The sequence below is a fragment of the Physeter macrocephalus genome, chromosome 4, assembly GCF_002837175.3.
Source record: "Physeter macrocephalus isolate SW-GA chromosome 4, ASM283717v5, whole genome shotgun sequence".
NCBI lineage: Eukaryota > Metazoa > Chordata > Mammalia > Artiodactyla > Physeteridae > Physeter > Physeter macrocephalus.
Genome location: NC_041217.1, coordinates 95634175 through 95648563, shown reverse-complemented (window position 1 = coordinate 95648563; position 14389 = coordinate 95634175). Strand labels below are relative to the sequence as shown.

General features: G+C 34.3%; 1 protein-coding gene across 2 annotated transcripts in view; it reads right to left on the bottom strand.

Moving 5' to 3' along the window:
* The window catches only part of SASS6 (SAS-6 centriolar assembly protein), a 66697-nt gene that overhangs the window by 22888 nt on the left and 29420 nt on the right, over positions 1 to 14389 (bottom strand). For both annotated transcript variants that reach the window (XM_055084419.1, XM_055084420.1), the window contains exons 8-14: positions 10371 to 10562; positions 7602 to 7796; positions 7383 to 7472; positions 7125 to 7304; positions 6647 to 6728; positions 5809 to 5945; positions 3887 to 4015 (exon numbers count right to left, since the gene is read on the bottom strand). In XM_055084419.1, coding sequence (XP_054940394.1) covers positions 3887 to 4015; positions 5809 to 5945; positions 6647 to 6728; positions 7125 to 7304; positions 7383 to 7472; positions 7602 to 7796; positions 10371 to 10562 — 1005 coding nt within the window. The remainder of the gene's footprint in view (positions 1 to 3886; positions 4016 to 5808; positions 5946 to 6646; positions 6729 to 7124; positions 7305 to 7382; positions 7473 to 7601; positions 7797 to 10370; positions 10563 to 14389) is intronic.

Here is a 14389-nt window from a genome sequence, read left to right as displayed (position 1 = left end):
ATAGAATTACCATGTGACCCAGCAATCCCACTACTGGGCATATACCCAGAGAAAACCATAATTCAACAAGACACATGCACCCCAATGTTCATTGCAGTACTATTTACAATAGGCAGGACATGGAAGCAACCTAACTGTCCACTGACAGAAGAATGGATAAAGATGTGGTACACATATACAATGGAATATTAGTTAGCCATAAAAAGGAACGAAATTGTGCCATTTGCAGAGACATGGACTGACGTAGAGAGTGTCATACAGAGTGAAGTAAGTCAGAAAGAGAAAAACAAATACCGTATAATATCCCTTATATGTGGAATCTAGAAAAATGGTACAGATGAGCTTATTTGCAAAGCAGAAATAGAGCCACAGATGTAGAGGACAAACTTATGGTTACCAAGTGGGGAAGAGAGGGTGGGATGAACTGGGAGATTGCGATTGACACATATGTACTATTATGTATAAAACAGATAACTAATGAGAACCTACTGTATAGCACAGGGTACTCTGCTCAATGCTCTGTAGTGACCTAAATGGGAAGGAAATCTAAAAAACGAGTGGATATATGTATACGTACAACTGATTTACTTTGCTGCACAGCAGAAACTAACACAGCATTGTAAAGCAACCATACTCCAATAAAAATTAATTTAAAAAAAAAGAATTTATCCTACAAATCTATTTGTACAAAGCCACAAAGAAGTATATATAAAGATAACTGCTGAAACATGTATGACTATCTAGATTGAAAACAACTTAATCATCCATTAACAGAGCACTATTAAATTACAGTAAATCCATATACTGGAATAATTCTGTTATTAAAAACAAACAAGCAAGCAAAAACTTACATTCTAATACATGAAAATGGACCTGTACCATGATAATACTGTTAAACAAAAAAGCAAGGTATAGAACAGTGGGCATGTACTATTTATGCTTATCTATACCAACACTCATGTATACAAAATACAGACATATACATATATCCTTGTATATATTTTAAGTATTTTTCGAATATATCACAAAAAACTCCCAAGATTTTTTCTCTGAAAAGGGGACTAGGGACCACAGGAGATACATTTAGACAATACATCCTCTTAAATATTTGGGAGCTTCCCATGCTCATATATTTCTATCTATTTGTAAAATAGTTAATACAAAAGAAATAAAAATTAATTTAGAACTATCTGTGGTATGAGATGGTTAATCAAACTGAGAAATGCTATCTCTAGATAAAATCTGTCTCTGAATACACACTGTGGGCTAAACACTATCAAAAATTAATCAATCATCTGATCTCAGTTCCTTTCTTACTGCAGAAAATCCCTCACCTACTTCATAATCTCCAGGATGAAATCTGATCATGTTTGACTTTGTGAATTTATGCCACACAAAAGGAATCAGAATCAGATATTCTAAAGTTTTTAAGAGATTCTGTCACAAGTACTTTCTTTGACATCAAATAACATCTCCTCTTTCATAACAGGTTAGTCTGAAAGATACTACAGTTTACCATCATAATGGTGTTTCACCACAAACTGTATTTTGTCTTGTTCATTGTTATATCTCTTGCAACTAGAACAATGTCTAGCCATAGCAGACATTCATTAAATATATACCGAATGAATGAATCCTTAGAGATTACTGTCTTCAAAAATAAAAGTGAAGAAACAAGTTATTTTGTCTATTTTGCTTTAAAAGTATCAAGTGATTTTTCTATTTGTCAGCATGGCACAATCTTTTAAAACACTCCTATGTATTTCCTTCAGCATGATTTTGTTTCTTTCTTAATTTAACTCATGTAATTCTACATCCTCACAGTTAAACAACTACTTGAATGTACTAAATCTTGACAGTAACATTTTAAGAAATCAGGTATATCACAGATTCAATGTCATTAAATAATTTTTTTTTTTTTTTTTACCGCAACTAAAAAGAACATGTTTTAATCGCCATAGCTGCTAGCACAAGACTACCTAGATTAGTGGTCTCCACAGCAGGCAGTGATTACAACTGCCCATTGGTGTATGAGAAGAAAATCTTTTAACTTTGATTTATATACACATTTTTTAATCTCATTCTTTAATTTCTATTTTGGAATACATTTTACCATTAATAATAACAGATAACATTAATGAAGCACTTATGTACCAGGCACTATTCTAAGCGAACGCAGCAGCTCACTTTTTTTTTTTTTTTTTTTGGTACACGGGCCTCTCACTGTTGTGGCCTCTCCTGTTGCGGAGCACAGGGCATCGGCAGGCGGACTCCCAACCACTGCGCCACCAGGGAAGCCCAGCAGCTCACTTTAACACTCACAATAATCCAATAAGATAGATAAAATTATTGCTCCACTTTACAAATGGAGAAACTGAAACACAACAGTTGGATATTGTTTTTTGTTTGTTACTGGCTTGCCCAACTTCATACTGACAGAGGCAGGATTTAAACTCTAACAACAGATTCCATGTTTTTAACCATTATAATTGAGTAGTATATGCATTCAATTCACAAATAAATAAATATTCATGTATCAGAGATTCAAACTCCAAGTGTTTTGTTAGTATTAGGGTTTTTTGGTTGTTGTTGTTAGGGATGCATATCAAAAGAATATGGAGATCAATAATATAGGAGACACTGAAAGTCTTGAGTCAGTATTTAAGAACAGGATTGTTATAATGATTCCTCCGATTCCAGGAGAGCTATAAGAAAGGTAATCTTATAAGTCATATTTAGCCCTACCAACTAAGTAATTATCTGTAGTAGTTCCTGTCCTCATTTTGGACATTATATACACTCCTGGAAAGCTGTTTAAAATAAAAAAGCAATTGTGAGTTTGACAATAATTCTCAAGAAAAAACCGATACCAAGACGGAAGCACACTTGAGCATACTGATATTTATTTAAAAACAACAGTATTCCTTTGATTACACATATCTAATTTTCAATAATCAATATAAGAAAAGCCAATTAAATGCAACTAAATACTCTTTACATAATAACATTCTAAGCATAAAAACTCAGGCTTAATTCTCATTTCACTGAGAATTCTCAATAGCTCCTAATAGTAATTAATAAGGTTATGGCTAAAAAGAAGTACATGCCTAAGCAACACAGCAAACTTATTTTTAGGGCAGCCCAAATCTAATTTGAGAAAGAGTTTACAATAGCAGTTTCAAAGTCCTTAATTCTACGTTTTATAAAATATTGTTTTCAAAAATGTTTGTCTCCATGATTTAGGAAAAAATCAATTTGGACCTGAAGTTAGGAATGAAAACAGAATCAGTGGCTCATCTGGGTGGATTAAATTACAGTGAAAATAGAATTATAATACATGTGAAAACAGTGTATATATCTAAGACAGTAATAACAATGATGAAAAACTCAAGTGAGCAGAAAAAAGCCTTCGCAAATAAATCAAGGTTTGGAGGGATTGCTAAGCGTGTGTGCTATTTGAGATAATGTTGCCAGAACTACATTTTATAATTTGTTATAACCCTGTCCATCAGACCCTTAAATTCTGACAATGGGATCCAAAATGTCACCACAGCTAATATGCCAGCAGTATGAAGTCAGTAATCCTAGATAAGTTTGAGAGTTATAGAAGATATAAGTAGAAGAATGAATAAAAATGGAGAGGCTGAACAGGAATAAAAAAAGTTTAAACATACTGATATCTAGGTTATTATAAATTATAGTGACTCAAAAAAAAATCATATAATGTAGATAATATTTCCTATAAACATATATACTAGATATTCAGAAATATAGTCATCTAATACATCACCTAATACACTTAGCAACTGATCAAAGAATAAATTAATTTTTTAAATTAAAAAATAAATTGCTATTTAAAAAAAAAAAAGGTATTAGAATTGGCCACCTTTGGTCCTGAAACTGGGTGGATGGTATTTTTGGCAGCTATAGGATGAGGAAAGGTATTCTGGAATGCAAATGCAGAGGAGACAGGATAACCAATCCCACAAGTTGGGTAAGTCAGTCTACTCTCAACCTGAAAATAAAAGCATAAAAAAGGTTAAGGATGAGAAATTAGTTCTAAATGGTATTTAGTGATCCAGGAGGCATTAGCATCTGTTATAATAACTAACAGTTAAGGACACTATCTCAGAAGCCGATTTTCTTTATCATGACACCACAAAACTCTGCTTCATTATATAATATATCATGAGGCTGGAATACCTTTGGCCCAGAGGGCTTTTCATAGTGGCTTTGCAAGCTTAGACAAAACAAAACCACTCGGCCTGCCTTTGAACTGAAGTAAAACAAAGACCTCTGAACCATCTTGGTTCCCTCGAGGCCTCAAATTACCGAAAAGGGGGTTGAGGGGTAGTCATAGATCAAAAGGCCAATAAGGGATAAAATAAAAATAATTTTCTGCCAGATTGAGTAAAAACAGTATTTGTGTTCGTAGAAATAATTTGCTCTGCCACTAATTTTCATTATAGTGACACCACCATTAACGAACATCATGAAAAGTTTATTTTTACAAGAGGACAATACAACACAAATCTTAATAAGCACTCATGTACAAAAGTGGCTGTATGACAACAATACCTTTTACACAGCTATTTATCATCAGTCATTGAGGTTAAGCCTGTCAAGTTTTTTAAAGTTCGTAATTCAGTACCAGGCACTTCATTCTGCACCTTTTCCCAAATTAGCACAAATCCTTTCCCTTTAAACATCAAGTACTATCTCATTTACTAGAGTAGATTAAAAATTCTATTATGGATTTGCATTTTAAATCCTCTGCCAATGCCCTCCAGTCAAAGACCACCATAAACGTATCTAGAGGTGTACACACTCTTTGCAACAAGGAAGACTGTACACCACGTGGAACCTAGTAAGAGAGGTGTCTCAGTAAGACAGTGTTAAAAGGGAGTTATTTATTGGACTCAGTCATGTGTTAGGTGAGTTAAGGAACAGTTTAAGAACATGGGGCTTTGCTGTGGACTGGATGCTATCAAGAAACGGGGATAACTATATGACTGGGCATCTGAATAAATCTTATCTAATAAGGTAGGATGAATGTATTAAGGTTGAAGCTATAATTAGTAATGAGCAGCAGTCACTCACTTTAGCCAGGATAGAAGGATACTGGCCCATTTTTGTGGCTTGGCAATGTCATATTCTTGTCTGTGTTCAGACATGATTATGAAGTGGTCTTGTTTTTGTCTTGATCCATCACAGAGAGTGGCCTTGCCTGATGCTGATACTCTGTGAAATTGTTTATGTTCAGCAGGAGAACCCCAAAACCTCGCTCTGAGTGCAAGGTCAGTTCCCAGGAATCCCTAGACCTAGCTGACATTACCAAGCCAGATCCAGGTACTCGGAGCTAAAAAACTCTAACGAGTTTCTTCCAGAATCTAGAGCTGACAAGCCTGGTAATAGGGTTTTTCTTTCTCTCTTTTCCTTCTAATAGAATTCAGATTAGGCTCCTCTACTACAGTGCCAAACTTGAGCCCATACCTTGTTCTCCCTTACTGAGGCCTCCTAAATACTTGTGTGTGTGTTAACAGTTTTTCAGCACATTTGGCATTAGTTAATACTGAGTGATTTCAATATCCATTAAAATCTTACAAAGAAGTGTACCCTTAAAATATACTCTTTGTTAAGAGTAAGTGTACCTTTATGTCCCACTTCCAAATGGAACTTAAACTCTACTTCAGTGCTAAAAATTGCAGGACTCTAGTCATATTAGGTACCAGCACCTAACAATCTGGAAATATGTTTGTTTTAGAAAATTTACTAAGAGGACTCACAACATCTTAATTTAAATCTTACCATATTAGAGTTAGGAGAAATTCCACTTCTGATGGTGTTGCTACTAGAATGTACAGGTGGAGTGGTTGAAGGTCCCAATACATCTTGCTTTCTCACTAGCTGATTTTCATTTAATTCTTTATTTAACCATGTGATTACTTAAATGAAAGAACAATAAACAAGGTAAAGAATTTTGAATATTTTAATTTTTCTAATAATTTTAAATATTTAAAAATTATATTGAAATTTTTTTAATTTTAAGTTTTTAAAACTACCTTATATCACAGGAGAACAACATAGGTTCACTTAAATTTTTGTCATTAAATATTCTTATTTTAGCAACTGCCACACAGGACTCCTTATTCTTTTACTATCAGAAGCACATATTTCTGCTAGTCAAGGATCTCTTTAAAGGCTTTCATTTCCAGAATGATACCTTCCAGTTTATTTAAAATTCAAACTCTTATTTCTCATAATCAATATCAGAAACTGAGAAAATGTTAAAGGCATAATTTCATATTTTTGCTTCAGATAGTTCATACTATTACCAGTAGGTAAACACAGCAATTATAACAAGTAGTAGTAAAGAATTTAAATAATAAATTATAGTTAATATTTTCAACACTTAATTTTGGGTTACTGACACATGTAATACGGTTTTTTAAAAAATAATGATGGTAACTGTTTTACAGGACAGTTGATATAATTTACTACAGCAAAGACATTAAGATGGTACATTTAAAGCAGATTATTTGTATATAGCAGTACCTTGATTTACCTAGACTTATGAATTCAAATAAAAATTTCAGGTTAAGAATAAAGCTACAAACCTCATTTACATAAAAGGTAAAATACTTACACTTCTCATTATTTTTTAGAAGCTGTTTGCTTTCTTCAAGTTTTTGAACTGTAGCTTCTAATTGTTCTTGTAACTTGCATACCTGAAATATGTTAATCCTATAGTAAGCATAATAAAGGCTAAAATAAAGACTGAAGAAGAAATGTATTACTATTCATTAAACAATTAAAAACTATTAATTACTATTAAATAAGAAAGGAATTAGCTCAGTGAAATAAAATATATACATATAATTACATATATACACACATATACATACACATATATATGTATGAACACTCAAGGTATCTGAGTCATGGTAACTAATTTTCAAACTGAAATAGGTTATTAAGTTCTGTTGATTATAGTCATGTTCTTCTGGGGAAAAAAAGCCAAAACTATTCTCTGGTATAACGAAGTAGAAGTTTTAAAAATACATGAGGAAATTCATTATGCTTTGCAAACAGTCACACACGCAAAAATATAAAATATTAACTACCTCTTGCTCTTTAATTCGGAGAGACTGTCCAACATCTTGTAATTCTTTTTGTTCCTTTTGTAATTTTTCTTCCTTCTCAGCCAAGAGTTTCTCTTGCTGAATAGTTACTGTATTCTTCAGTTTCAATTTACCCATTAAGGTCTTCAGATCCCCTTGCAACTTTTTGATAATTTCATTTGCCTGTAAAAGAGCTTCATATGTACATCTCTACATAATCCAATGAAATATCAATATTCTATTAAATTTTTAAAAACAAACCTTAAGAAGTTCAGCTGATAATGATTTTATTGTAGCTTCAAGTTTTCCTAGTTGTACTTGATTTTTCTCACCATTTTCTTCTAAAGCCACCTGATACATATTTTTAAAAACATGAATAATTAGGAAGTCTGTTTATTTAGGAAAAGCATCATTTATAAATGTGATCATTTATAGATCATTTATAAACCATCAATTTGTTTAGAAAATTTTAAAATAGACCTTTTGTTCCTGGATTGTATCAAATGCTTCTTTTGTTCTTAAAACAAGCTGATCCTTATCCTTGATTTCCTGTTCTAAAACAGCCACTTTTGTTTGTAGATGATTAATATGCTTTTCTTTTTCATGGCACTCAGCATCAAGTGTAGAATTCTCTCTTCGCAAAGAGAGGACTTCTTGCTTAGCCCGCTGGAGCTCCTAGAGGAGGAAAAAAAAAAAGTTGCATTATGAAAAAGGGAAGTTGGCTGGTCTGGTAATTTATAATTAAGATATTTAAAATAGAAAAAAATGTCTTTAATAACTTTAAAGTTCTAGTACTGGTGTTCTTTTAAAGAAATGAAGGTCTCTCTAAAGGCACATGTAACTTGTAGATCTGAAATATAATTGTAAAATACACTAGTATCTAATGCAATGACAACAAGGGAAAATAAAACAATCCTTATTTATGAATAAATTACTAGAACTTTTGAAAACCAGTAACAAGAATTTTCTGATGTCTTGAAATTTACAGTTTTTAAAAAAATCACTTTGTTAATAAATGCTCATTATAACAGAATTTCAAAATACATAAAATATATAAATAAAAAGAAAGCCCTATCATTCTACCACCAAAGCAGTGACTCTCAATCTAGTCTGCATATTGAAATCACCTAGAAAGCTTTAAAAACTACTGATGCCTGGTACCATGCCCAAGAGATTCTGATTTCATTAGCGTGAGATATGGCCTGAGCTCTTCAACTGTTTCCAGGGGTAGCCAAGGAATCATGAGATATTGTTAACTGACAATAATTGTTAATTAAAAACAGATTATCATACTAAGTGAAGTCAGAAAGAGAAATACTATATGATATCACTTATATGTGGAATCCAAAATATGATACAAATGAACATATGTATAAAACAGAAACAGACTCATAGACATAGAAAACAAATTTATGGTTACCAAAGGGGAAGCCGGGGGGCAGGCTGGCTATAAGTTAGGAGTTTAAGATTAGCAGATACAAACTACTACATATAAAATAGATAAATAACAAGGTCCTAATGTATATCACAGGGAACTATATTCAATAACCTATAATAAACCATAATGGAAAATATGAAAAATAATATTAAAAAATAGATTTAAAAAAAAATCTATACTAGACTATTAGCTGATTGAGATCAGCTAGTATCAGTCCAAATGTTGCCAGTATACTATACTAAAGCCCAGTATGTAGTATTCCTAATTAATTTTCGATTTTAACAAAAACTTTACAAAAATAATTTTATAGTATTATACCATAGTGGTTTTAGAAGCACAGACTCTGCTATCAGGCAGACTTAGAATACAAATCCTGGCTCTTCTGTGTGACCCTGGGAATTACTTAACCTCCTTAAATTTCAGTTCCCTTATTTGTAGAATAGAAACAACACCTCATAAATTATTTAATTTCATCTTCACAAAAACCCTTACATAAACTACTTAGCATATTGCCTGGCACACAGTAAATACCTGATAAATGGTAGTAATTATTAATTTTAGGGTACTAATCTCTAAAAGGTATAATTTAACATAATTAGGTAACAATACTCAGAAGTTTAAAAAAGAAAATTCCCAGGACTCATAATTTGCAAGTCTTATGCAAACCTTGGAAGAAATATTTTGATTACATTATATGAAAATCAACATAACAAAGCACCGTGTTTATACACTGGCCAGTGTCAGTGCTAAAACAGAAGAAACCACATAGCATTATAATGAAGTATTCACTATCCAATGTACTATGCAGGCTGAAATGTTTTACTAACTGGTGTGAAAGGTGAAGGGGGTAGTGAGAAGGACTGAAGACATCTAACTGTTAGGGCAGAATGCTGTGAGGATCTGAACATAAAATCAGTCAGGCTTTAGAGTTTCTAAGCATAACAGACTGGTGAAATGGAGTTGGATGTCTTGTGACCTAGAATAACACTGGAGATCTTTACATTCAAACATTACAGACTTAAAATCTACATGCTTTCTAATAACTCATATGACAATAATGTAAAATAATGGTAGGAAGGAGTCTATCATTACTGCCAAAGTATCAATGAAAGTACCACTATAGCAAAATATTTTAAATGTCTCTGTTGCCTGAAAGAACAAGGTAGTACGAGAAACAGGTAAATAAAGGATTTCAATCCTCACTTTTCTACTTATGGCCATGCCAACTTGGGCAAGTTACTTAAGCTCTCTGTGCCTTAGTTTCATCATCTGTAAGATGGGGATAATAACAGTACCTTCTTTAAAATAACTGTTATAAGAATTAAAAGAGTTAATATATATGCAAAGCACATAAAACAGTGTTCAGAAAGCATTAGCTATAACCATTTCTATTATTAGCATTATTATTTCTAGACACTAAACTACATATAGTTGTTTAATATGTTGAGTAGACTGAAAGAAAGAACCAACCCTGCCAACACTGAGCACCCTGAGCCACAGACACTGTGCTGATGTTGAAAGTACACTGAAAGATCTGAAGGCTGTGCCAAAGAGCTGCTCCTCAAGGCCCCAACTAAAAATATCCAAGTTTACCTTAGCGCTGTTCTCAATTAGTCCATTTTATTGGATTTTGGATTCTCAATTTTTTTCGTATTGTCTGAACTGACTACCCTAAAACTACAAGAGATCCTTGCAGAGCATCCAGAACACCACCCGTACAAGTAATAAAGTAAACAAATTAAAATCAAGTCACCAAATTAAACTGTGCTTTTAAATTGGGGGGGGGGAAGACCAACCCCAACATTCCATACCTCTTCAACACCAGACAGCTTTGTTTTAAGTTCTCTGATGGTAGAGTCTCCTTTATATTTCCTTTCAGTGAGGTCTTTATTAGCAGATTCTAACTCAGACAATCTGTTTTGTAGCTGCTGGATGTTTCGTTGATGGAGGATTTCTAAATCTTTTTTCTGTTGTTCATGCTGCTGTTGGTATCGAACCTGTGCCTATCATATAATAAAATACAGTACCAAATTCAAAGAAAAAAAAATACAAACATGAGATTTGAAGAAAAAAAATCTTAATTATTCTTCTTTATAAGATTTTCCTTGCTTTTAAGAGAATCTATTTTCAATTATGGATTTCATGAAAAAGAAAAGTCAAATTTACCACTATGACCTTGTTCATAATTTCTTCTTCTCCTAAACCCACATGTTTAGACATAATGGTCTTCAAATTAAGGGAAGAATGATATAGGAATAAGTTAAAAAAGAAAAAAGCAAATTGCAAAATAGTATATATAGTGTGAACCTATTTCTGAGAAAAAAATGAGCAGGTACATAAGGAACTTTCAGTATTTGCTTTAAACCACATTATACTGTTTCAGTTTTTTACAACCAGTATATATGTCTTCTAATAAAAGAAACATCTAAACTTGTAAAATTGACAAGGTATTGCTCAGTCTTACATTTAGCTGTTACATCTTACCAACAATAAAATTTGAACATAGTTGTAACTCTGAAATCTCTGGTACCTCTTTGAATCATACCACTAATCTATCTTAATAATTTCTGTCGTTGGACTTGGAGGGCATTATGCTAAATGAAATAAGTCAGAGAAAGAAAAATACTGTATGATATCACTTATATGTGGAATCTAAAAAATACAACAGACTAGTGAATAAAAGAAAAAAGAAGCAGACTCACAGATATAGAGAACAAACTAGTGGTTATCAGTGAGGAGAGGGAAGGGGGAGGGGATATATAGGGTTAGAGGACTAAAAAAGGGTTATTATGGGATTATATAAAATTATGTATGTGAAACTTTAAAAACTGTAAAGCACTAAAGAATTTAAAGAATCTTTCATTCAATAACAAATTTTAAAAATGTTAAATAATTTCTGTTGATGAACACTATCAAATCCTAAATACATTTTAAAAATAAAGAGTATTTTTCTCATTATGAAAGTTATACATTCTCTTAAAGGCGTAAAGAAAGAAATCACAAATAACCGATAATCTCATCCAAGGAGTCATTCTAAATATTTAGGAATATTCCTTTCTAGTCATTTATACTCTTATACTGACACCACACATACACACATAACACACATAGTTAAATTTAACAAAATGAGACCAACCTGTTTACACAATTTAATCATGCTTTTTAATCCTTTTGCATTTGCACCTCCTCACATCATTAAAAATCTCTTTGTAAATACTTTTAATAGCTGCACAATATTCTATCCCATGGCTATACCATAATGCAATTAACCCCTGCTCTACCATGGATACTGAGTTTCCAATTTTTCACAATTACAAATAAAACTATGGTTAATATTTTTGTACGTAAGCATACATCCAAATTCAGATTATCTCCTTATGATCAATTATAGGTCAAAAATATGTAAACAAATATAAAGCTTGATACTAGTTCCAAAATTGCATTCCAGAAAAGTTGTACCCATTCAAAAAAATTCCTACCACAAAACCAGGAGAGTGTCTCTCTCATAAAATACTTTGGGGGGCTTCCCTGGTGGCGCAGAGGTTGAGAATCTGCCTGCTAATGCAGGGGACATGGGTTCGAGCCCTGGTCTGGGAAGATCCCACATGCCGCGGAGCAACTAGGCCAGTGAGCCACAACTACTGAGCCTGCGCATCTGGAGCCTGTGCTCCGCAACAAGAGAGGCCGCAATAGTGAGAGGCCCGTGCGCTGCGATGAAGAGTGGTCCCCACTTGCCACAAGTGGAGAAAGCCCTCGCACAGAAACGAAGACCCAACACAGCAAAAGTAAAATGCAAAAAAATAAAAAATTAATAAACTCCTACCCCCAACATCTTCTTAAAAAAAAATACTTTGGAAATTTTACATAACTATTTTAAGAATTCCTCATTTCTGGAAAGCTGAAATTGAGAGAAGAAGGAAGAAAGAGATAAAACAGAAAAAAAGTCCATATAAAACTGAAAATGCAACCTTGGAAGAAAACACTCAAGGAGCAATCAAGAAAAAAAAAAAAACAATGAGCAAACTGGTACAGATGCTAACTGTAACTGTCTAAGAGGGTAATCAAACACACTGAAGGCAACAGAGACCAAAGATTATAAAAATAAAGAACTGGCTTTATCCCAGCAATAATCAGAATTTTGGAGCTTTTGTTTTAAAAAGTGTAATGGATAGGATTACAATGTTTACATTTTCTACTTTGTTTATTTCAGGTGATTCTGATGCACACTAAAGTCTTAAAATCACTGCCCTATAGACTATCTATCAGCAGGAAGAGAAGAGTGGCTTGCTTGGTGTTAAAGTCTCAAAGGACTGATTCACAATCCTATCAGAAAATGCAGTAAAGAATGCAAACAAATCCTTCAGTCATTTTGGTGTTATAAACAAATACACTTATTATGAGACTTTTAGAACCTAACTTGTTTGAAAATAGAAACAAAAAAAACTTTAGTAAACAACAGAAATTAATGAAATCAGAGTGAGCGGGGAGACAGTGTAGAACTAATTAATGAAAGAAAAAACTGGTTCTTTAAAAATACTACAAAAAAACAGACAATCAAGTCTCATTAAAAAGAAGACATTAAGAATGTAAGAGAAATGGTATGAAGACTTTAAAAATCGTAAAACAACATATAAGATATTTTACTAATACATTTAAACACAAAGATGAACTACATGGCTTTTTAAGGAACTATAACTAACATAACTAACTCAAGAAAAAACAGAAAATCCAAAAGGACCAATAATCATGAAGGAAATCAGAAAAGAACCTAAAGAAAAATGCCTTAAAAAGGAATCAGACCCATGCACATGGCCTGCCTGAGCTGAGGTGCTAGGAGTAGCCATTCCACACTAGGAACTCTGGTCAGAAGAGTCGGGTGCAAGGACTCTGCACGTGGCCCCCTGTGAGCAAGTGAAACCCGACTAAGCACAAAGGGAAAAAGAAAGCCGTCTTAGAGCTGTGACTATTTTCAAGGCTCCACTCAACAACCAGCAAGCTACAGTGCTGGACACGCCATGCCAAATAACTAGAAAGACAGAAACACAACCTCACCCATTAGCAGAGAGGCTACCTAAAATCATACTAAGTTCACAGACACCCCAAAACACACCACCGGATGCGGTCCTGCCCACCAGAAAGACAAGATCCAGCCTCATCCACCAGAACACAGGCACCAGTCCCCTCCACCAGAAAGCCTACACAAGCCACTGAACCAACCTTACCCTCTGGGGGCACACAAAAAACAGGAACGTTTGTAAGGAAGATGGCGGAAGAGTAAGACACGGAGATCACCTTCCTCCTCACAGATACATCAGAAATACACCTACACGTAGAAGTGCTCCTATAGAACACCCACTGAACGCTGGCAGAAGACCTCGGACTTCCCAAAAGGCAAGAAACACCCCACGTACCTGGGTAGGGCAAAAGAAAAAAGAATAAACAGAGACAAAATAGGGATGGGACCTACACCAGTGGGAGGGAGCTGTGAAGGAGGAAAGGTTTCCACACACTAGAAGCCCCTTCGCGGGCGGGGACTGTGGGTGGCGGAGGGGGGAGCTTTGGAGCCTCAGAGGAGAGCGTAGCAACAAGGGTGCAGAGGGCAAAGTGGAGAGATTTCCGCACAGAGGATCGGTGCTGACCGGCACTCACCAGCCGGAGAGGCTTGTCTGCTCACCCGCCGGGGCGGGTGGGGGCTGGGAGCTCAGGCTCGGGCTTTGGTTGGATCGAAGGGAGAGGACTGGGGTTGGCAGAGTGAAAACATCCTGAAGGGGTTAGTGCACCACGGCTAGCCAGGAGGGAGTCCAGGAGAAGTCTGGAGCTGCCGAAGAGG